The sequence below is a fragment of the Chelmon rostratus genome, chromosome 7, assembly GCF_017976325.1.
Source record: "Chelmon rostratus isolate fCheRos1 chromosome 7, fCheRos1.pri, whole genome shotgun sequence".
NCBI classification, from domain to species: Eukaryota; Metazoa; Chordata; class Actinopteri; order Chaetodontiformes; family Chaetodontidae; genus Chelmon; species Chelmon rostratus.
Genome location: NC_055664.1, coordinates 10,473,323 through 10,498,907, shown reverse-complemented (window position 1 = coordinate 10,498,907; position 25,585 = coordinate 10,473,323). Strand labels below are relative to the sequence as shown.

Genomic DNA, 25,585 nt, shown 5'->3' with positions numbered 1-25,585 from the left:
AGTCAAGAGTCAAGTTCTCCTCACAGAATACTATCACCATTATCATAAACTGAAACAGTCACTGTCATTTACTGCAGGAGCAGAGAAATAAAATGCAGAAAATCGTCTCACCTGTGGGTGCATTACAAGATATACAAGATACTTATACACAGCTACAAGCTTAAGATATCAGGTTCCAAAAGTGACATTATCTCAATATTATCTATTCACTGCATATATTTAATATAAAGACAACTCAGTGCTGTAGCTGTGCTGTTGGCCCACTCATACTGACTGCAACAACATCACGTGTCCCTGGATGATTTACTATTCACAGCATCTGTATATTGTGGTATTTGAGACATGTTCTCCATGTAGATGGATCAATTTCAATATTAGTTGCTGAAAGGATTAATACAAATATAAAGGAGCTTGTTGATCTTTTTAAGTTCTACATCCTAAAAAATGTAAAATATCTGTTGAGTCCATGCAAAAAAAGGTGTTCATTTTATAAAATAGAAATTACAGTACAACCGAGGAGAAAAACAAAACAAAGAGCAAATCTGCTGAAACAAGAACTGAAATAACACAGCCTCACAGCAAACTACTGCCAACAACAACTGCTCTCCCACGGTCAATGCCTAAGTGGCTTTATTTATCCCTCCTGGCTTCTTTCTCACCTTCACACAGCTGACCAACCATGGCATAAAGTGGTTGTGGTTGTTAGACTATCAGTTTCAGAAAGTTATAGAAGCGGTTGGACACAGCCATCCCTAATCCAGCGTCTGATTGGTCCAGGAGGAGGGGGGTTTGCAAAGCTATTCAACCATCTGATTAGAACTTCAGACACAGTAATGCATAAAGCTTAACCCTTGCACTCCAGACTATGTATCCACTATCACATAAACTTGAAATTTTGTTCAGTTTATGAGTCAACATGTATTAGTCTACGTATTTTTACAATGACACAGTTTCGTTGAAATGCTAGTCCATATGTGCTATTATAGGCTGCAGATGCATTAATGTATTCCAATCTTTTCTCCCCAATAAAGCTTTCTGTCCTTGGAAGGAGCCGATTCATCTGCATGCTGCTGGAAGACACACCGGGAATCACTTTTCACCCAAGCATCTGAGTTTCATCCTTTCGTTCTGCAGGTTTTTGAACAGCACGCTCATGCCAACTCATAATGTGCTGCTGGCAATAAATGTCAACATCTATCTCCTAGCTGTGCAAACAGATGGCGATGAACAACATGCTCAAAATAACATATGTTTTACTGTATGGGTGTTCTCTTGTTGGAATAATCACATTCTCACCGGCTCAATAAACCAAAGGACAGCTGGTTGCGTGGAAGAGGACTGAGGCTCATCATGCGAGTTTGTTATTACACTCACCTGCAAAAGCAAACTGAGGAAAGAGACCTCAGAATTCAGCTGAACTGAGTGTACAGTATAGCTGTTTTTTTACACACCTGAGGCAGGAGAAAAATATCTACAGTATTTACTGTGGTTGTTATGTTATTGAGTTAATGGTTGTACAAAATTAGATCTACATCTCCCTCAATACTTTCCCAGAAAAAATAATCCAATCAGTCATGTTTTCCTTCTTTAAATAAATAATAACCTCATTTAAGACTCTCTCACTGACACTGCTGCCCCTGAGGCTCACACACACAAGCTTCACTTCAAGGTGTCATTTATTCACTCTGATAGTCTGCGATGTCATTCAGAGGACGCGCATCATGTGTAAAGTTGTAACTAAACTGACACAAACACACTCCTTGCACAAAAGTAGCCAGCCTTGCGCAAACACAGGCGCACCAACATGGTGAATGGAGGTATGAAAACACACACATTTACAGATGCATGCACATTGGCAGACAGAATTTAGTGAGACAAACACACTCACTTCCAACACAAGTTGTACTGACACACACCCGCACACGCACGCACGCACACACACGCACACACGCATTAAAGCACGGAGACTGAACTAAATTTACATGGGAGGTGGAGAAATGTCAGAGGCAGCAGATGTTGTGGCCATCAGAGTGTAGGCTGGGGAGCTGGAGTGTGTGGGACATGATCAATAAATCCAACACAATAGCAAGTCAGAAAAGCTCCAATGGATTGTCAATAAGTAACTGCTTTATAGACTTGACTACACATGTGTGCGCACACACACACACACACACACCACGAACATGGATACGGATACAGACACACACAGACATGCAGTGCAGTACATAAACATGCATAAAATTAATGCTTTAATGAATGTAATAAAACTGCTGTGGACCATAAAAAGTATAAAATGCAAGCACAGGCTCCCTCAGAGGAGAGACCAGCCCTGCTGAGTCTCCAGCATATTATTATTACTTATTGCCACTTTATGGTTGTTATTACTGTATGTTTTTATAGTGCCGATAAATGACACAAATAAAATGACCCGCCTTTCTTATTTAGGATAGTTTTTCAATAATCATATAAATGAATTGTTGGGAATGTCCTGTCGGGGGCAAATTAAGGATCTTTAAATCAGCGTTGACTACTAAGAGACAGAGACAGAAAAGAGAGAGTTTGTTTCTCATGGAGGAAAAAGCAGCTGCAGCCTTTCAAAGAGCAGAGGGTGGCAGAGTGGCAGAGTTCAGACCCTTCCAGTCTTTTTGCACATAAAAGGACAAGGTTTCATCTTTTCTATGCCGAGACCCAGATACAATTTTTTTTAAAATCTGCATGCTGAATACACAGCAAGGGACATAATGTATCCTTTGTTTTGTTTATCTAATGAAAAACTTGTTCTATTATTAATTCATAATATTATATTTTACAAGGTGACTGTTTGACATTTAGACTGCACCACCAATCAAAGCCGTTAAATCCAGCTCTGCTGTGTGACAACTAAATCCCCTCAGGGATCAACACATGTCTTCAGCTCTTTGATTCAATTGTAAGACAAATAAAGGTTAATGAAACAAAGCACATCTTAAATGAATTGAAACAAGATGACCTTTGCGGCGCTACCATGGGATTTAGAGTACATTTGTAGGTTTAGCAATCCGAAGAAGACACTTTGCAGTGTATGCATCTGGAACCACAAACCCTACACTGACAGTGAGGAAAATATAATGCAACCAGTACTTACACTTCTATAAGTGTAGTAGCAATATGGAGAGCCATTACAGGGAGCATACAGTCCCAGGAAAAAGATCCCTTCTGCCATTCTGGATAATTATGGAATAATGCTTCTAAATCTGCACTCTGAGCAGCACTTAGAGAAATAGACGGAGCTTCTTCATGCATTGTTCTGTCAGTACAGCATGCGAGCTGTGAACTGGTTCACGCAGATCGCAACCACACTCGGTGAAGTCTGCTTGATCACTCCATCCTGCATTATTCACAATGCAGCATCACCGCTCGCTCGGCCACGCACCACACTGCAGCAGCCCCGACTCTCTGTCCACCTACTGTATATACGGTAAAAAGCATGATTCACCTTAAAAGAAGCCCTCCTCTCACAGTTTCACTTTCTCTTCTCAGGTTTTGTCTATCACTGAAAAAAAAACCCTTATTTGCTCTTTTACTCTTTTGCTCCCTCTTTTTTACATAACAGGTGTGAAAAGAGGGTGACAAGAGGACTGAGTTCAGCTTCATCATCATCACCACAGAACCTGATCTGAGAGGCTTGCTCAGGTTTCATTATCACAGCAAGTCACAGTCCCTGGTTAGGGGTGTGGGATTGTGTGGGGGTGATAGAGGTGAGGACTTTTTTTGCAAAGAAAGGCTTAACAATATGAAAAAACAAACAAACAATGCGAAATTAGTGACGATTTTGGTGGGAACGAAAAAATACAAATATGACAATGATGTGATTTTTGTTGGGGTCTCCGGAGTATACGATCTATAGCCTGGACCATCTCTGTAGCACCACAATGCTTCAAAAATTGCAGCTCCTGCAATTGGGATGCTGGACCAAATTGCAATTTCGATAATACTGCAATCAATTTTTCAGCCCTATTGTAAAGTAACATCAATTCAGCATTCAGTCTCCTAGATTTGGCCACTTAAGGTCATATCCATTATCTCATCAAACTGGATACAGGGACATGATCCTGCCTGAGTGTTGCCGCAGCCTCTGTACTGCTGAAACTGCTCATCTTCTGACTATACTGCACCGTGTTTAGGTTCAGTTCTCCTGTTTTTTCAGTGGAAAAACTGCATCAAGTTTGCTGTTTATTCACCTGATGTTAGCCAAAGTGCACTGACTTTATCATGTTGTTATGTTATATTCATATTTTTTCTAGAGGCCACTTTGATAAAAACAGGTGACAGTTCTTAACGAAGAAGAAGCTCAATCTTTGAACATTTAAAGACATAATATTTTCACCCTCCTCACACATGCGCTGACCTTGTTAAAATGGGATTGTCCTAGATTGTTTTCTATAATAGGCTGCTGTCATCAATTTAACTGTCTCCAAAATGGAGTAATATTCTAATTATGTTGCACATTATTATCATGCGGGGGTATCAAAATATATCAGCTTTGTGTTTTTGACAAGTTTGATGCAGCAGATCTCATTTATTAATGCCTTGCGCATCACAATTATTCACCATCTCAGGGCTCAAGTTCATTATTTCAACTTCTCCCATTGCACTGGACTTCCCCTGCCTCCTCCCAGAGGCAGTGTAAGGGTTAATAACAGGCAGGTGGTGCACATGCTTTGGTCAGTGATATGATATGTACTCAGTTTAAGGTTTATGTGGACAGAAGTCTCCAGGTGTGTTTGTGTTTGCCAGGTGTATATAATATGTTTATTATCTTCTCAAGGACTGAATGTGATAGATTAGGCTTCAGTTCAAAACTGCTTGCTAAGTGATTTAAACTAATTAATACTGTGCTGGCTGGCTAAGCACTAATGAACCTAAAATCCCCTTTTTCACAAGCAATATTGCATCATTAAAAATGTAATCTCTATTGGGTCTCTGTTGACCTCTATGGTTATTTAGTTCCTCTTTCTCTCTCTGTTATCTAAAAGAATGTGAGCAATTTCAAAATTATACTCTGGCTCTAACAAAAGCATTGTGCATCGGGCTCATATATACACCAACACACATTAGAGCACACACTCACACATCAGCAATGGAAAACAGGGAAAAAAAGGGAATGGAAATGAGGAAATGGGGATAATTACAGCGGAACTGCAGGAACAGCAGAGAGGAAAGGGGTCATTCACTAAAGCTACAATTAGTAGTGTATGAGTGTGCTGCCGCACTCCTACCCAGCTGGGACAATAAAGATCTAGTCTATTTTATTTAAAATTTACAGATTGGCAACACTGTAGCAAAATAAAAATATTTAAAGTTAGGGTAGGTAACGTATTTCAGAAGCTTTTTTTCTGTTATATTTGTTGAAAGTCTCTGGACATCCCAACAGCTTTCATTAAGTTTGGTGGGGTTAAGAGTTTGCAAATGTAAGCTGAATCCAGTAGAATCCACAAGCAACCACTTAAGCCAAGCCAAGAAAGGTGAAACATGAGCTGTATGCGTCTCTCTTAGAGTAATGAGTTTATGGAGTTATTACATCAACCTTGCCAGTGTGCTTATCAGTCTGTCTTTTCATGACTATATATCTTGTTAAGATTCAGTTTCCACATTAACATGGTTCAGTTTTCCTCACTAATGACAGATCCTCAGCCTGAGAATCAATGCGAAGAAGATCCCCACTTTCCTTAGATTAGGATTTATTTTATATTTAAGTTACAGCCACTCTCTCTAATGGACAGGTACAAAAAAAACACTTTATAATGATGCTGGATGTGTTACTGCAGGTTTACAGTTACCACTGCATCCTCAGCACTGCAGGAGGATGAGTACAGTGAACACCAGGCGTCAAGGCTCTCCTCTGCTTTTATGTAAACAAAGAATAAAAACTGGACGGGAGCAGAAGAAGAAAAACTAATTAATTTTGACTGTTTAAAAGAATTAGCTGAGGGAGTTCCTCAATGTGTGACTGAATATCCATCCATGTGCTGTACCTCTCTCCATTCTACACTCACTTCATATCATGCTGTTTCACGCATCACACCCTGTCTTTGTTCATTCACTGTCTTTAACAACCCACACACACACAAACACACACACACACACACTCCTTCAATCTCCCTTTAATTCATCTGTGCTCTCCTAAGACTCACTCTGATCGATCTGTATGCTCGCTGTGAAAGAGTGTGTTTACAGGACTGGTGTGCTCATATGTTGTACGTGTTTGCAAAGGCATGTGATTGTATGAATTTCATATGTGTGTGTGCATGTGTGTGTGTGTGTGAGTGCGTGTGAGTGAGTGTGCTTGAGAGAGAGGAAGAGGGAGAGAGAGACAATAGAAAAAAACAGACCCCATGAGAAAATTTTTGCAAAAACATTCCAGATCAAACAGGAAACTATCCACACACTGCATCATTTTAATGCCACGTTGTAGAACGGCCGTTCTCACAAAACCAAAATCCTCTTTTAAATGGAGCCACAAAATCTCCACCAAGCAAACCTGACACACATTAGACAAAACCACATGACAGAGCCTCACACATCATCACGTCATTCACATCTCCATGGAGATAGAAGTCAATTATTTGGCCTTCATATGAACACAAACACACACACACACACACACACACACACACTCCCTCACATGCAAATATAAAAGAGTGAAAGAAATCTTGAAGCTTATTGCACATAACTCATGCACATGCATAAATCAAATGTTTTTCTTTGCTTTTTTGTTCATTTGCATCCTAATTTCACTTTCTAATTCAAAGTGCCAACCACAATGTTCCTCAACCACTATACAAATGACAGGTTCAAGCTCCTTCCCTTTCCTAGTTAGACAACCACACCAGCCGGTAGGAGCTGCTGATGCAACGATCACTACACGCTTGCAGGAACTGAACCTCAGATGTTTACTCAAAGAGGGCAATCATGTATAAAAGTGATTTAAAAAAATGGTAAGGAAGAAAAGGAAGAAAAAAGACTTTGAAAGGAAGTTTTGTCTTTTACGACAAAGTCCAAAACATGTTGCGTGCCATTGACCAATGGGAGCACCAAGTACTCTTCCGTGGACAAGTGCTAAACTTGGTCCCAGCAGTTGGTCCCTAGCACCTCCTTCCTGATGACATCACACACGTCATGAAATTTGGCAAGCCATGATAGGTCGGGAACCAATGTGTCGATTTCTTTATTTTTTGAAGGTTATTTTTAGACATGCTTTTTCTTTTAGTTTGATAGTATGTTCAAACAGAAATAGGAAACAGAGGAAAGAGAGAGGGGATGACATGCAGCAATGGGCCCTGGGTTGGAGTTGAACCTGGGCCACAGAGGAAAGGGCTCAGACATCACACACAGTCTATGGAGCATACAATACAAGAATATTTTTCTGTCAATTGTTTAATCAATCAATTGACAAATGAATTCAGTTTTCAGTGAAACCTTCCATGGCAATGCGTGTAGTGTGTTTACATGCAGTGTGTTTCAGTGAGCTGAACACAAAAGCCTTACCAGCTCACTCAATTCATCATCTGAATGTGAAAAATGTAAATAACACGTGGGTGTATTTTATGTATGTGTCTGTGTGTGTGTGTGTGTGTGTGTGTGTGTGTGTGTGTGTGTGTGTGAGATATGGATATGTAAAAGTCAGCCCACCATGACATCAGCCTCAGGGAACAGTTAGGTGATTTTGATTACGACATAGATCAAAGGCAAAGAGCTCAGCAGACACAGCACAGTAACATCTATTCCTCACAGCGTTTAGTATGCCACTGCTGTTTGTGGGGGGAGGAAAGGGGGAGGAAAAGTGAGAGAAAGAGGAAAAGTAAGAAAGAGGGACAGAAATACAACCCTGGTTCCAAAAACGTTGGGTCGCTGTTCATACAGTACACACAAACTCATGCAGTACATAGAGCTACACACTCTACAGGCCGACTTACACACAAATAGTCGCTCAGAGGCTGTAAAAATGTACAGAACCAATTAATAATACTTCTGAAAATTTCACTCATCCACCATCGTCTCGTCAGCAAAACGTCCACCCTGTTAAATAATGATGTTGAGGAGAGGGGGAGAAGACAAACGGATCAGCGGTTGGCAGAAACATTGTCTTCATCAAGCTGGATGTTAATAATTAGGTTTCAATATGCCACAGATCAAAGCAGTCGTGTCCTGTTAAATTACATCTGAAGGTCGTTATGATCTTTGATCATAACACCTGCAGTATTCCAACAGGGCGATCAGAGCAAAGAGCTTTAGATCAGTAATATTTTCCCAGGATTTGTGAATTTGCAAGAGAGACAGAAAGAGAGGAGGGTTTGAGGAGACAGGAGTCAGAATACAAGAGCCCACCAAAAACTATTTCTGACTGTTGGTTAAAATGAGAAATGAAGTTGAAATTGTCATCTATTAACTCACATCCAAAAAGAGGAAACTGATTTACATGCAGCTTCTGTACAAATGGCTTCTGTGTATCAGCTGCAGAGAAATTCACACTTACTGTTCCTACTGTTAAGTAGAAAGTTGCTTTCTGGCAATAAAAGAGATGGATGATGTCTTTAGTGTAAGCATTGTTGTACCTCCACTTCATCTTTATTAACCAAATTAAAGCACAACTACACTTCACAGGTGATGCAAAATATTAATCACACAGTTGTTGCTGCAGTAGAACTCTTACTCAACTCTATATTGTTAATAAAATGTATTATTATGAACTTTAGGCTTTCTATTCAAAATGTATCTATTCTGTTTAGTAATTTCTACATGGGGGATAAGCCATGCACAAAGAACAATGTGCACTGGTGACTTTAATGAACTGCTCTTCTTTTACAATTGGAGTCTGGGTCATTCTAATTCCAAACTACTTCATCATATCTTTCCACTGTAGTTAATTTTATTAAAATGAAACAAAGACATTTTGTTATTAAGAGTATTTAATGTGTCGTGATAGAACAGAGTAATGTTAAGCCTACAAATGTGGTAACTGTTGCAGCAAATAGATGAGTCACACTTTAAAATCACAATAAAAATTGTGAATATTCACAGTGTAAAAATTCAGAGTGGGTCAGACAGAAGATCTTTGTGGTCGCAGGGCCTAAATACGTGGTTTACATTGTGAAACGGTCATCCTTTGGTTAAGTTTAGGCAACAAAACTACTTGGTTAGGTTTGGGAAAACATCATGGTTTGGCTTAAAATAAGTAAGATAGTTCTGTACATGACTAAAGTACATTAAGTTACGTACGCTACGTTACTTCACTTACAAAGGAAATCAATGTTCACCAGTGCCTTAAAAAGTGAGGCCAAGGGGTCCACACCAAGTGGCCGTATGTGACGAGCTGGGAGTGAGAATGGGTTGAATCATACACTTCTACAGACTGAATATCATGAGCCATATTTCCAAAAACAATGCCAATGGCGAGTCTTTCTGAGCTATATTTCGGCCGCGTTGATGCAATACTGTATATTAATGTGGTGAATAAAAAGCTTTTAAAAGTGCTACATTAGCTGTTCCTGCTCATCAAGCTAGAGCTATACGATTAATAATATTGTATATGTGCTGCCCTCTCCTGACATGCTATGTCTTCACCCAGTCTTTAATTTCAAACCCACTGGGAATTCTGAGTTTGAGTTTTGACCCTTTGTGGTTGCTGTAGCTGGTCGGTGTGTAGTGTTTCAGCTGCAGAGTAGCAGATTGAGTTAGCAATGTGAAGCAGCTATTAGTTTGTTTTCACAGAGCACAGGAAACATATGCCTATAAGTTTGAGCACACATGTTTTTGTTATGTTAAGCACGTAAAGTAAAACTGGTCCTTTGTTAAAATAATAGTCTTGTGCTATGTAGTAAATTAATGGTAATTCCAATATGTGTTAGCATGAAGCTAACGGACTGAGTGTGAGTTACATATATAATCAAATCAGGAATCTTAAAAAAAACTACGAAGGCGATTCAATTTTTTTGTCCATTTCAACTTTGCATGCAGGTGTTGTCCAACATCTAATACCGGATTATGAATTACATCCAATTAATATGACAGTAAAGTAGCCATCATCTGAATTACCTCTGCTCCTAACAGGAAATAAGGAAGGAGTAAGTTGCCAGGAGTTGCAGGGTGCCTCTAATGTAGAACTTCCTGCCTTCAGGCCAGCAGGAAGATTCACTGTGGATCCTTGTAAATCCGGTAAAGAGCTGTCAGGAGACTTTGTGTGGAAGAGACAGAGGCTCTGAGGATATCCGTAGTTATGTAGACAGAAGAATTCTGTCTGATGGGCCTGTAGTTTCAACACTGGCATGGCGGTTAGGAAGAGGACATTTTTAGCTGGAAACAGGGAAGGTGTTGTGCTGCTTGTTCAGTAGTTGTTCTGCTTCTTGGTCACAGTTTTTAACAATGGCAGAGGAAGGGGAGCAGAGTTTACTCTTTGCTGTAGGTCACATTGCAGGCATGGAAATAATGATACAGGCGATGGCTCTCCAGTTCAGTTTGCATGAAAATTACTGCTCTGAGAATCCTGAAATTATCTGCCTTCTTGGCACCTATCTCGGTGTACTGCAGTTCCACCATCTTCAACTGGCATCCAGTCAAGACCATGAGAGGTCCAGCATGCAGATCATGACAGACTGGCCCTTCGATTATCTATACATGCTAATTAAGAGGCAAACACTCATATATTATATTTCATCTTCATACATGCACTGAGCTCATATTAACCTTTAAAATTCGTATTTATCCTGTAGCAACCTAGTTAGTCAAGCTAGTCACAGCTGTGTTGCTGCTGTTGGGCTGGTAGCAGGCAACAAAACCACAAATGTTGTGTTGTACTTTAAAAACAAGGAACAGTAGACACCCAAAATAGATTCTTTAAACAATGAACTTGTTTGTGCTAATTGCTAGGAAGCGTGTGTTTACAGTGACACTGTTCCTGGGATGACGGATTAATTACCAATTTAAGAAGGCTTTTGGGAGGAACTAATGTTCTTTGGGAGGACAGATTTGTCTGAGGAGGACGGCCTGCACTCTGAAAGGATCGACGTGGTGGTTAAGCACCTAATAACACAGTTCGTGAAAAAGTAAAATCACTGATTAACTATCTGAGTTCACATGATCAATGTCTCTCTCTCTTCTATCCTAGTGGGCAGCTAAAGAGGGAGACACTGATGCTTGCTTTTTGTTTTTTGCTCTCAGTCGCACTTTAATCATTCTCCTGCCACACTATGGAACAGACCTGACAAGCCACCCTGGCACTTTTTTAATTAAAAAGCAAGAGTGAGTGGAGTTAAGACAGCGGTTGAAGCATTGGCACTGGGATGACCTTATTATCCTTAACTCTAACATCAGTGGTATTGACATCAAATCAGGGGAGCAGTAAGAACAAGAACAAAATGACAGAGAGTCATAGTACTGTAACTTTAATCCTGCATTGGTAAGTAACGAGCAAGCAGACTGTAACTTCAGAGTGAAATATTTTATTCAGCTATGCCCAGAGAGGTATTTGTCTTATCAATTGCCGTCACACATGAGATAAAAGGTTTGAACTCAAAGCTAGTTTCAGCCACAGACCTGTCACTAGAATTAATAATACTATCAGTGTCTTTCAGGACACCCAGGGGCAAAGCAACAGTTCACAGACAGACTGACAAACAACCCGTCACAACCACTGTTTGTTATTCTGCCCACAGTTCAATATAATAAGCCCCTGTAGGGATTTACCAGTGTAATCATTCATACATTTGACACTCTCTCTTTGCTCTCTCCCGTTCTTCCTCTTGTTCCTTTTATCAATCCTACATCATTCTGACTGAGCTAAATACCTGCTTCTGTTTCTGTAACAGCAATGAACAGAGTTTAAACCCATGTCAAACCTCTCAAAGCCACCCAAGTGCTTGCATTACTTCAGGTATTTTCAATGTTTTTTTCTTGAAATTGTGTTGCATAGCTCAGGAAATCAGTGTGTTTAAAATTCTAGATCCTTATTTCCACTGAAAGTGGCACAAATTTGCATAAAATCATGACAATCTAACTAAACTGGAAGGAGTCTGTGTCGATCTCTCTGTCCTTCGATTCTCTTGACAACTGTTCATCTGATCGGCCTCACACTTGGCGAGTGTATAGCTGAGGACCAAAAGGAAGTGTAATGTCGAGTGTGAGCTCTTGATACCTACGACACATATTCATTAGTAGTGTGTTACTACTGCCTGAAGTGCACACTGTGTAGTGTATTGATAGGGGACCCTTTTAAACCGACTGGCATGCTGGGTACAGCTTTCTCTCTGTCGCCTAGACAGTCATAGATATATTAAGTATAACTGGAAACAGTTTAAGAGGCTGAAGAAGAAGTTGCTCAGTGGCACATGAAGCCAAAAAAGTCACTTCCCACTGTAAATTACCCGCATGACTGCATACTGCACAAGCTCTATCGTCATGGCAGGTGTATTGCTCAGGACCCAAGGAAGTGCAGTGTCAAGTGTGAAAACAATGACCACCTACTTTATGCTCAAAATCACTACTAAAATCAGTAAATGTATGTTCAGGCATTCATGACATAAACAGCACAAAATTCACATCAGTCTGTTTTCATCAACTTCCCTTTTCCCAGGCCCATTATAGCAGTCACTCTTTAGTTCAGTTGCCTTTTAGTTTACCCCCAATGGCATAAAGTCTTTCTTAAAAATGTTTGTGTGTGTGTGTGTGTGTGTGTGTGTGTCTTTTAAAGTGTTCCAAATTGAATTATGGCACTAGAGAGCCAAGGACATGATTACCATAGCAACAAGCAGAGATAATGCGTTGGTTAGGGCCGTTGAGTATTTGTTGTGTGGTGGTTTGGAGCTCGACCAGCAGGCACAAAGAATTCCTTCCTTTATTTATTATCATCTGTCTCATTTGATCCCTTTCTTCCCGAGCACATTATTTGTAGTCTTATGTAGAAATGAACAGCTGCCATCTCTCTATAACACAAACACAAATGCACACTCAGGGACTTATGGTGTCAGTATTTTCGCACCTTACTGCAAAATACATGATAAGAAAAGTCTTTATAACTGAAACACTCAGGTCTCTCACACGCAGAGCACCTTGATACCTCCTCCATAGAATGGCACAGCACACAGACACTTTTACAGTAGTTGCTAATCTGGCCTTTCACACCACTATGCTGTGCAAGCTCTCAGCAGGCTACGAACAGTAGCTGAGCTGACACCAAGCTTCTTCTGCCAAATTAACAGTTTATGAGCTGGCTCATGCAAAAGCTTGCCCACTACTCACAACACCTTTATGTCATTTTTTTATTGTAACACATGTTAAAATGTCATCAGTTTCTTGCCTGCCCTTTCTTTTAATTTTACGTATGGGTACGTCACAGGTGACCAGTGACTAAACATTTTTAAAAACTGTAAGGCTGTGTTTTCTTACCATCAACTTTCATTAGAAAATACCAAATTTACATCACTTTTTAATACAGGTACAGTTTTGTTTTTTAAACTGAAAATATGAAGTTCTTTGTGAGTATGTTGTTATCCTGTGTTGAATGTGTGTCACTGTATCTGCATTTGGCTTTGCTGTCTTTTCACTGGGTTGTATGTTTCAGAGTCACTCACACAAGCATGCCTGCTATGGATTGATGGGGACCCTGTGGTGTTTAAATGTGTGTGTTTTCACATGCATGTGTGTAGTCACATACATTTGCCAGAGCATGTTCTGTCCACACGGGTCAGCCTGAGATGAGCCAGTGCTTGCATGGAATATATTGCAGTTCTGTTCTGATATGTTTTGCTATTTGTTAACCTGTTCTTCGAGGCTCCATCTGGATGCCCTGAGACACTCTCACCGCCCAATCAGGTGGTAGCATGCCATGTAAAAGACTACATAGTGCTATCCTGTTTCCTGAGTACTCAGTAATCTGAGAATAAGCGGCCAGCTGGTGTTAAAAAGCTAAGCACACACACACAAAAATGAAAGGCACTTCAAGTAAATACTATTACTGTTTTGTATAGTGTTTGTAACAGTTTTGGCTGTCAGCAAAAACAGGAATGTTATGAATATGAAATTCTTCAAAATAAAGGGGTCACACCCAGACTCATTGTGGGCTAAACATCATGGCCAAGGTGCGGTGGTGACAGGGTTAACAGTGCTGCTAATGGCTTAACACTATTCCACTGACCTTCATGTGGCAGCAATCACCAACAAATGCAGCAATGCACCAGCAAAGACACAGAAGAAGACTGCAAGTGAGTAAACATGGGTGGTAATGATGCAGTATTTAAAGGGTTAGGCTAGGGTATTGGCTTTGCAGATGTTTTATAGAGAAGGAAATAAAATCAATTTTGTTAGACCTCAAGTTTCACAAAATGTGTGCTGGTGAGTAACAGTGAATATGAACGTCTGTTTTAAAAAACGCCACAGGTCAGCTTTGACTTAAATTCATGAAGGTTTTCTTTTCTAATAGCAACTGCAGTGGATACCAGACTGTCTTTGAATATGGACAGCAAATTCCAGGAAATGCTTTACATTTTCAGAAAGACAAAAGTAATAATGAATGAGAGATTGCACTGAGTAACAGCAGCTAGAAAAACTTGACATCATGGCACTATGTCCGTCTCAGCCAGACTGTAGCTACAGGTCTGAAAGTCCTATATTCTTACGAAATTTGTGTACAAAGACACTGCAAATTAAGAAACATAACATCTTTTATTCAGCATGCTACCGATTGAGGCCTGATGTGTCTGAGAGCAAAAAGTCAGAGCCTCAGGAAGGTTAATTGATAGTGAAGCCTGTTAGAGACCAGGGCACGTACACAACTAGATACAGAATTTTAATGCTCCACACATTTCTGTGGTGGGGTTATAGTGACACACACACACTACTGATTTATTAATAGATTTGATATTAAGTCAAGCAGTCTCATGCTTGCCTAATGCTTCCCTCTATCAGTTACATCTACACATCCCTCTCTAACTCTCGCACTCACTCCCTCTGTACAGGAAACATGTATAGAAATACACAGAAGTCCTACAGAAGGACCACACAAAAATCACTGCTGCTCTTGCTCATCTCAAATGCTGCCAAGCAAGCAACTCTGACGGATTCAGAGCTTGTTATCACAACACACAGTGATGCAGGGAAGGGGACTCAGGGAGCAAGTTGCACCCTTGTGGCTCAATATACTATACAAATACTGCACACAGTAATCAGACCATCACATGGGATTTGAATCCTTTCATGAGAGCCATCTAAATCGACTCTCTCTCTTTGCTGTGTGTCTCCTCTCACCTGTCTATCTGATGCAAATGTTGTTTAGTGTGTCTGAAAGCAAAGGAAATCATTATCAATTGGGTGAGCTCTCACCACCAGTGCATGAGTGACGGTGGGAGACTTGCTGCATTTTTGTAACAGGCTCAAAAAATAGCCTGGCGAACCTTTTGTTTTTGCTGTACTGTCAGAATGAAGTGTGGGCACATAAATCCACCATAATCCAGTATCTTATCGCTGTATTCAGATGTACAGCGATGCATCCACCGCCCCCACCCCTCCACACGCATGCACGAACCAAGCCTGCTCCTACTTGACTGCTCTGCTGCGGTCGCAACTTATTAAAATTTTAATGATTTCTTCTCGGTCAAGTTCGCACAAGGCACTGTAACAACCTATTACAGCAGTCAATAAGAAAAGTGTTCTGTTGATGCAGTTAAAAACACAACAGGACATTAGAGCTGAAGCTGAGAGTACCTAAAGGACTTTTATCACGGTTGTTCGTATGAAGGCAGACAAAATACTGGTACTGTTACAGAGGTGTTTGATATTTGTATTTCTTTCATTATATCAGGTATAATCAGCAATCTTTAAAGTCATTGTCGTTTGTGTCAGCCAGGTGACAGTTTGACACATCCCTTCTCTAACGTATGAACCACACATTTGTGTTCATAAGAATAAAAGGTTAAAACTGCCAGACCCCTCATGTGACCTGTCTCTCTCTCTCTCTCTCTCTGTCTGTGTGTATGTGCTGTAAAAAGTACATGAAATGAAACACGCACACTGAGAAGCAAACACATCCTCACTTGTCATGCTTTCACCTAAACTGCAGTGCCAGAGCAGATGGTGTGTGCAACCCTGGGTTCACTTCCTGAAACAAAAAGAAAGAGAGCGGGAGAGAGAGAGAGATGGAGGCGAGGGTAGGGACTGTCTATCTCATCCCATACTGTCCTTCCCAAAGCATTACTGTCAGCAGAAGACAATGCAGCACTGAGTGATTAGCACACATGCGCGCGCGCACACACACACACATACACAGGTATCGTCTCTCTCTCTCTCTCTCTCTCTCTCTCTCTCTCTCTCTCTCTGTCTCTTTTCGTTTCCGTCCTCCTCTTCTTATCTACATATTTTCTCCCATTGTTCCTATAGAGCTGTGTGTAGAAACTCTAGCCCATCCTCATCTATTGTCAGAAGTAATTCTCACCATCCTCTGCGTACATGAACTTTTAATGACAAACTGACAGGAAGACTGCACTGGCATATGGTTTGGCATTCTGAATAGGGAAGCTGTGTATAGGGTAGTGTGTGTGTGTGTAGGTGTGTTTGTGTGATTATGTTTCATTTTAATACTGCTCCCACTGTTGATGCATTTTCCAAGATGGAGATTCGATCAATGAATTAAATTCATTTCACAATGAAAAGATGGAGAATAAAAATTAGAACAACTTATCACAACTGTAATCTAGTGTGCGAAAGTGCAGCTTGTGGTAGGATGAAGTCATCTATCATTCATCCTGTACTGTACTGAATACATATTGTAAACACCCTTTATCGCTGCCTGACGAGGGTACATTTGTGCTGACAAATGTATGACTAACACTTCAAAATCCTGGCACACACAGTAACACCATAGTAGCATCATTTTAAGTGACTGTTTCTGCATACTGCCCTGTTTATTGCTACATCATAGATGAGCTGCATACAGTGGCAATAATACTACAGTTAACCCTGAGCAGTCAGACTTTCACATCCACTAAACTAAGTGAGACTCTCATACAACCATGTAATGACATGTAGAAGTACTAAAACTTCCACTCATGAATTGTTCGGGCATAGCTGGGGAGTCTTTGGCCTGACGCAGCTCATAGTAGTGAATATTCCTGCAGGCCAACATTCCCGAATGTATTGTACATTTCAGCAACATCATTCAACTAGGCTGTGATATGACAAAAGGCAAATCTTTTTCAGGCTTCTGGCATGTTAGCTCTCGGCCCAAGAGTTTCTCCAGATACAAACACAATGTGTTGGCATCGAGATCAGAGGAAACCTTCGTGGCGAAATCACAATCTTAGTCTTTATCACATGTATATAGTTTGCTTTTTCAGGATTTTCTTCCTCTCCATTGTTATTACATAAACCAGCTTTCACACAACAGTCCGAAAATGAGCCAGTATAGACCAGTCAATACACCTAATAATCAAACCCCACCAGATTACCTTAAGTTGCCCATAGCTCTACAGAACTGAATCCATTTGTTGCTAGCAGGACAGTTGGCTTTCAGCTCAAAGTCACCTGCCAGGTGCAGCTCTGGAAATTCAATTTTAGCCCAGTCATGTTCACTCACTGCCCTACAATTCTTTGTTGTTGTGTCCAACGCAGAGGGACGTGGCACTGAGCCATGGCCTGTGCACTGCTCACCTGTCTGCCAGCTCTCATTACTGCTCATGCCCCATCACAGTGCACTTATATTACATACTGTCTAGACGATATCATAGTCTGGACAATACGTAATGTAATGGTTTCAAAACTCAGTCAAGAACAGTTTTCTGTTAGTCTTGAACAGTGTTATAATAATGAAATGTGGCAGTTTTTACTGCAGCTGAAAAATGTATTACCCTGCATGTCTTGCACAACTACTTCGCATCATTAACCTATTATATCATATGCATAGCGTGACAAGCACCCTCATGTTATCAGAGTGGTCTGCAGGACTTTAATTTGGCAACAGTTGCCACACATGTAAATCCTTAAATGACCCTATATTTTACCTACAGCAGCAACACTATTGTCAGGTTGACGTCTGACATGTCTAAGTTCTACAAAGTGACTTTATTCAATTGAATATCAAGACCATCAAATATGAGTGTGCTGAGTAGTTAGCACTACCTTCAGCCTGCAATCTGTCACTGTCCCCTCTCTATGTGCACACAAAACATGACAAGCACACACACACACCAGTCTGGTTTCACAAAGATCTACAGAGCTTGGAAAGAAAGTAATGGCACCATATTTTACGTAAGAGTCACAGCCTGAGGCTAACAAGAGTCAAACATACAAGTCAGCTGAGCAGCAGCGCTGCTGAGGTCAAATCCGACTCAGACACTCTGCCCACACTGCAGAGCTGTCTCACCAAACCACAGAGAGAGAAAGAGACAGAGAGAAAAGAGAGAGTTAGAAAAAAGTGTTAAGGTGTGTGGGAGAGAAGCAGAAGCAGGAGTTCTCTTCCATTCATGGCATTTGAAAGCATTAGGATTTGAACATTTGAGTATTTCTGAGCAGGACGGAAAATGAGGGAGAGAAGTTTTAGATTTGTGTGAGACAGTTTCTGTGTGAAACTGGCAAAGTGTAAATGAAGTGTGGGGAGAAAGAAGGGGAGAGGAGACGGAACAGACAAAAGAACCTGTAAAAACTGTCAGTAACCTCTCACCAGGTAGCAGACAGCAAACCACACACCATTTATTCATAAATGCTGAGGTTTGCTTGTGACACTCAGTGTGAATGAGCAGCTTCTGTATGACTTACTGTTAAGTCTGGAGACTGAGGATCAAATTTGAAATGTGTAGCGCACGCTCACTGAAAACATACTGCAGGCTTGGCAGAAGGTGCTTCAGATGGTGCTGGCAAGAATGGCTTTATGAAATGCCACAATTATGAAGGCAACAAAAGGCGCATGCGAGGGGATTTTAAGGCAGAAAGGAGGAATCCTGTGGCTTTCAGTGAGGCAGCAGGTTATCAACAAGATTTAAAAGTGTTTCCTATTAACATAAAAAGAGTCTTTGAAGCGTTATAACAAAATTAGCATTAAGATGTTAGATGAATAATAGCAAAACATTTAACATTTTTTCATTAACAATAACAAATTATTGTCAAGCTGTCAACAGATGGGTCTTTCTAAGTAGTGTGTCCTTGCTTAGATGACTTTGTATACCATTTGTTCTTTCTATCTTTTAAACTTTTAACCCTGGCAGGTGTAAAAGTTTTGCACAAAAAGAAATTAAGCTGCATTTAAAACACAAATGTGTTCTTCTAACAAGACATTTAGCAGCATAATAAAAGGATGACGAAGATGCAGCAACTGGGAAGGTGCGGATGAGAAAAGAAACAGACAGTAACAGTGCTTTATTCCTCTAAGTACAAACTTAGAGGAATAAAGCACAACTAACAAACAGCAGCTTTTATTCAAAGAAAGCTGCCCTACAGTCATTGAACCCTGCACATTATACACACACCTGTACTTCATGCCAGTGTGCTTCCCCGTTGACTCCTTGAGTGAAATGTGGCGTGGAGTGAAGGAGCCAAAGCTGCGAGCGATGATGGCCACGGTGCGGAACTTGGCCCTGGCTTGGTTCACCACGTTGGGGCTGGTGGCACTCTGCTTGCTGTGGTCCCCATTGCCCCTCTTCAGGTTGTGGTCCGTGCAGGCGATGGACACCTGCATGGCTGAGCTTCAGTCGAGGGAGCGGAACCCGAGACGAAGAGGGGAAAGTACAGATGGGACAGAAGGAGCAGAAACAGAGACTGGCAGGGAAAGCCTGAGTCTCAAAGAGAGCGTTTTGTTTTAAATTTCTTGATTCAGTGTCTCGTCCCCTTTTCTTCAAAGCCTGTCTTCAGGTTCTCCTGTTTTCTTGTGCAGTTCTTTTTTTCCTTTCCTTGGAAATGGATTAAGTCTTCAGCCGCTCGCTTCCAAATGACACGTCTCCATTTGCATCACTTTGTTCTGTGAAGCAAAATGAATCTGCAAAAGCTTCTCCTACGTTTTTTTGTTTTAGTCTCACATCAAGTCTTCCATTTGAAGCCTTCCTTGTAGAAGAGAGGCAGCGGAACAGGTCAATCATCAAAAAGCCCGAAAAGAACAACACACTTCTCAGTTCTTTGAGGGATTCCCAATTTATCCCCCGACCGGTCTTCCCTTCTCCTGTGTCCTGCCTCTGACACCGCGCACAGGGAATTTACTAACAGGGTTTCAGCTGCAGAATGACAAGCAGAGGAGCTGGGGAGAGTGCAGAAACAGAGAGACAGAGATGCGACCCAGGCGCTCCGCTCTCCCTGGTCTGACTGTGTGAAGAGAGAGAGAGCAGGAGAGAGCGAGGGAGAGAGAGAGAGCGAGAGAGAGAGCGTGAGAGAGAGGGGGGAGGATGAAGGAGGAGGGGACAGGGTCAGAGAGGAAGGAGGCAACAAGAAGGGGGAGTCACTCTCAGGTCCTGGCAGGGTGCACCATCACACTTCTGCCATCAGCACTTTTGCCCGTCTTGTCACTTCTTCTTCTTCTTCTCCTCTCCTCACTCCTCTTCTCCTCCCTCTTTCTCAGCGCTCCCTTGCTCCTGCCTGCCGATGTTAATGCGTGTCACTAATGTGCTTGTGCCCCAGTTTCCCCCTCTTTCTCTCCTCCCCCCTCGTCCCTTGCTTGCTGATATTTGTTTTCTGTCCGATATTTGGATGCTCCACTGTTTTTGCCTTCTTCCTGTTATTTTTCTTTTTCTCAGCAGGGCAGCTACTTTGCTGTCAGCGCACCTTCAGGGAACTGGGAGGCATGTGGTGCAACACAGCTTTTTCTCTCTCACTCCCACTCTCTTTCTGTCTCTCTCTCTCTCTTTTGCTCCTAAGCCACTTGTCTCACTCACCCTCTCACTCCCATTTTCTCACCTGACACCCATCTTTGAAGGTTCCTTGCTCTCTTCCTCCTCAATATTTTCCATGAAGCAAAGCAGTTACCCTTTATTCCCTCAAAACGCTACACACTAGTCTCTCAATGGTATTCCTTTTTCATCTTTGCCCCTTTTTTTATCTTTTTCTCCCTATTTTCTGGACCAGTAGATCCTCTATACAAGAAACAAACATCCGCTGGTTCTAAATCCTTCAGCTATTGTAACAAGATAAATCCTGCCACCAAATCTGTTTCGGCTCTATCTAAAATTCACTATATACTGAAGGGCATATGCTGAAATTTGGTGAACTGAATTAATCTTGTTTAGGTTCATTAATCATACTTTTCCATTTTTCTGTACATGCACACATACATACAAAAATCGTGCAAAAGCTACTGTATGTGCGAGTCAGAAACATATATTTGCTGACATAATGCAAACATTTTTTCCCCCAAATCTCCTCACACTCTTTACATACAACCCCTATAGGCAGCTACAAATCAAAGCGAAACGAGAGGAGGATAGATGGACGAGATGGGGGAGGTGTGCAGAGATTGGAAGCAGGAGAAAGAAAACAACTAAAAACAGCAGGCTGGAGCGTAACAAGAGAAGAGAAGGAATTAATGCAAGTGTGTTTGTGTTTGATTACAGCACAAATGTGTGCCTGCATGTGAATGACTGTGTGTTTGTGTGCAAGCGTGTGTGTGTGTGTGTGTGTGTATGTATGTTTACAGAGAGAGGTGTTACTGTGTGCTTTCAAGTAATTCTATAAGGGGTGTCAAGCGGAGGTAAATGGAGCATTTTGCTGCAGGGTCTCTCAATAATCTCTCTTTCTGTGTGTGTGTGTGTTGTGTGTTTGTGTTGGCAGTGGATGAGCACATGTGGAGTAAATGTCAGCACTGCAGTGATTATATTGTATATGCAAGTGTTTGAACAGAATAGATGGACCATATCATTATCTGGACTCAACAAAAATGCATGAATCTAATTATGTATGTATATCGGTTTGGTTTGTTCGTGTGGTTGTTTTATTGTCAGCAGATGCTTTAGCTGTAACAGATGATAAATGTCTAATGTTAACACACATGAAAGAAGGCTGTACCGAAGCCAATCTACAAGCAATAAAATGTGATTGGAAATGTCATGCCAACCCCATGTTATCAGTCTGGTTCTTCTTTCAAACTCAGCATTAAAACTGGAAGAGAGAAGCGCAGCGCCAACAACAGGGAGCTAACTGTATGAGAGTATTGCTGCATTAATGAAAATGCATAATCTCCTCAGCACATCACACAACAGCTGAATGTGAGCCACATATACTGTTATGTCAGTTTTCTGAACAGCTGAGATATAGAGGATGAACTCTAATGACTTTGGTGATCCCTTGACTGTTCCTCAAGCAACACCATCTCTTTCTGCGGTGGACACTTGTTGTTTGAAATGAAATGTCTAATCGACTACTGGATAGACTGCCATGAAATACACACATTCATGCTTCCCTACTAATGAATAGTAACAACTTTAATGATCCTTGAGCTTTTCATGTACCACCACCATAAGGTCATAGTCTATACTGGGGATCCTCCTGCTAAGCTGATCTTGACTAAAATGGGTTTGGGAATGGCTCAATAAGAGCATTTTTGGGATAAAGTAGCTTATGGAAACTGAGGCTGGAAGCTGCCTCTTGAGGTAACTGGTTACACGTGACTGTGACTGATTTGGATCTAGTCCATTGTTATAAACTGCTGGATTGCATTGATTTGATGTCAACAGCACAGCAACCCATTGTGTAGTCGTGTAATCAGTCTTTTAATCTGCTCATCTGAACCCCCTACCCCCCACCCACCCCATCTTAAAACCATCCGTCTTTTGCATCTTCTTTCTAAACATTGAAATTCATCAGGAAGGTACATCTCATTATACAATCAGATATACCTCATGTCCTTCCGTCAAAAATACAGATTTTTTGATTTGAAACTATTTCACTACTCATTTACTTTACTTTCTATGATTAGTTAATTAAAGAAAGGCCTGATCTAAAAAGAAAGAAAGAAATGTTGCCAAAAAATACTGTGATATTTCTCTTACAGCACCACAGAGAAGCTGAGGACAGTCTATCTCTTCATAAAAATCCAAAAGTTTGTGCACTCAATGTTCCATCAATCTTCCCCTATGGAACTGAAATTGGTCATCAATCACTCTTTTTCAAGGTATTGTATCAAAGCTAGAAATTCCAGTATCATATCAACAGTAGTACGAAGTAAAATATGTATTGTTTGTGCATATAGTGTGTATCAGTACAGTAAAGCATTTGTGCAGAGCAGGGGAGCAGACAGCATGTTTCTTTTTTTTCTTTTTTTTTTTCCAATTTCAGTCCTTTAGAAATGAACTCTTAATATTATCTCCAGCCTTCCTGGTTCATCTTTCCCACCTTACTGAGAAGACATACACAGGCTCAGATCAAACTCACATCTAATGGAAAAGCCACTATACAGCAGCTCATTCCAGATCGATCCTGTCCTAATCCTCAAGGGACAGACAGATTCCCAACCAATTCCACACATGGAATTGGAGCTTAAGTCCTCTTTCCTCTAATGAGGAGGGGAAAGTGCTGAGTGAAAAAGTACTGTGGTTGCAAAGTGTGTTACTCTCCTGGAGTGTGTGCAACACACCAGTCTATCCATCACTGTCAAAATGCCAAGCTGCTGTTTATATTTCTGTGAGTAGTGTGTTTTGTTTATCTATAGTATGAGTTTTTAAATTAAAACATTTGACATTCAAATTGTGCATTAGTCCAGTGACCTACAATGACCAAATCAACCCCAGGCTTGTAGGTGAAGGCTGTGGACATCTGTAACCCTAAGTAAATGAAGAAAAGTGAGGGAACTGAATTGAGTGAGAAAAAAAAAACAACAACACTGCCTTCTTTCCACAGCTACGTAGCCAGGATTTCAGCCTAGTCCTTGACCACAAGTATGTGAATATTTTGTGTATATTTGTACATTTTCTAAAACTGAAAAACAAAAGAAAATCTGGTCGCACAACCTTTGTTTTATAAAATATCTCTGTATACACAGTAATGACTCCAAACACTCAAACAAGCATGCCGGGCCAGTAGGTGGCGATATATTCTACATCAACATTATAACAAATACTAGAGAAGAACACTCTGAGCATGCATCATGAGCTTATTTTCTTTTGATGGTAGCAGCTTAAAGACCTAAACGATAGAAGTTTTTTATTTATTTGTCGTTATTTAACACCTTTCTCACGGCTGAACTGTAATCACTTTGGTGATCCCTGAACTTTTCATCCAGCGCCATCATCAGGTCAAAATTTCAGCTCAGTAGTGTGGTTTATGACCAAATTCTTGCAAAACAGCCTCGGCTGTACTTCGTTTGGCACCCAATAGCATAATTTAGCATGTTAACACTAAACTGATTGTAATATATTGTATTGCATATTGTAAACACAATAAACATCATCATGCTAGCAGTATCTTAGATCTCATTATATCTAAGTATAATGTTGGCATATTCAAATTAGCATTTCGCTTAAACCACCGCTGTGTCAGTACAGCCTAACGAGGCAGACTTTTAGTCTTGTTTCCTGAACAGTTTGAGTCAATATATTTGACAGCTTTTCTCTTACATTTAATTCCTGCTGTTCTCCTGTATGCCTTTCTTTTGCCTTTTGTATGTGTTTGCATTGTTTGAACCATAGGTCACATATGAACACAATCAATTAAGACTGTAATACATGTGACCGATGCATTGTGTAAGAGGCTAAAATCAATATTCTTCATATACCACAGAAAAAATGCTCTCACAAGTGCAAACACATACACTGCACATGAACATATACTGTGGCAGGTTTTATTTAATGATCTGAAACACCACACATTTATTGCTCTCTTGCTTGGTAAAGGAGGCTACAATTCAGCAGCAGTCAATACAAGCATTCATGTTTTATTAGAAGTTTTACAGCTACTGAGCAGCTCTGAGGAGAGAAGCAAAGGCGAGCTCGGAGAGCTACTGATAAACTGTATTTATTGAGAGGAATATTAATGCCTGTGACAATGGTATTCTGAGTATTGTGCTCCTCTAGCTTGCTTGCATTCTGCAACAGCTACTGCTACACTTCTCAAATGTTGTTTCTTTAGGCTCTACGACATCGAACAAAAATTTTCTGACTGCAGTATTCTTATCAACTGGAGTAAATGTCAAGCAATCTATTATTTTATTCCCAGTGCATGGTCTTTCATTTAATTTCTTGCAAAATGAGTTTGCAAGTTGACAGAGTTCCCTTGATTTTGCCAATGGGATCATGTAATTCTGGCTACTGCTGTGCTATCTCCTTTGGATAATGGTGATTTCCAGCCCAATTTGTGAAGTTGCAATTTATCTGCAATTAAGTGTCCATAATTTGTAGTTATACACACAAAGAGATTATATCCTTTGAGTCTGATATCAGATCGGTTTAGTGTCCAACGCAGATCACCTACATGTCCAGAAATATATTAAACTGGTGGAAATGAGGTCTACACTCCCCCCAATAATAGAGGAGGTTAAGAGGTTAAAGTACATCATTAGTCGGCCTTCAAAGGTCACTTACTGCTGTACTGTTCCCTGACATTTCTACCCCAACACCATGGGTCTGAATTAAAGATTAATGTATGTGTGTGTGTG

General features: G+C 40.7%; 1 protein-coding gene across 4 annotated transcripts in view; it reads right to left on the bottom strand.

Annotated features, from left to right (window-relative positions):
- Positions 1–25,585, bottom strand: part of kcnab1a (potassium voltage-gated channel subfamily A regulatory beta subunit 1a) — a 94,271-nt gene that overhangs the window by 44,441 nt on the left and 24,245 nt on the right. For 3 of the 4 annotated variants that reach the window (XM_041940258.1, XM_041940259.1, XM_041940260.1), the window contains exon 1: positions 19,485–19,693. The exons of the other annotated variant lie outside the window; for it this stretch is intronic. In XM_041940258.1, coding sequence (XP_041796192.1) covers positions 19,485–19,693 — 209 coding nt within the window. Of the gene's footprint in view, positions 1–19,484; positions 19,694–25,585 lie in introns of those variants that run through there. 4 annotated transcript variants of the gene reach the window in all.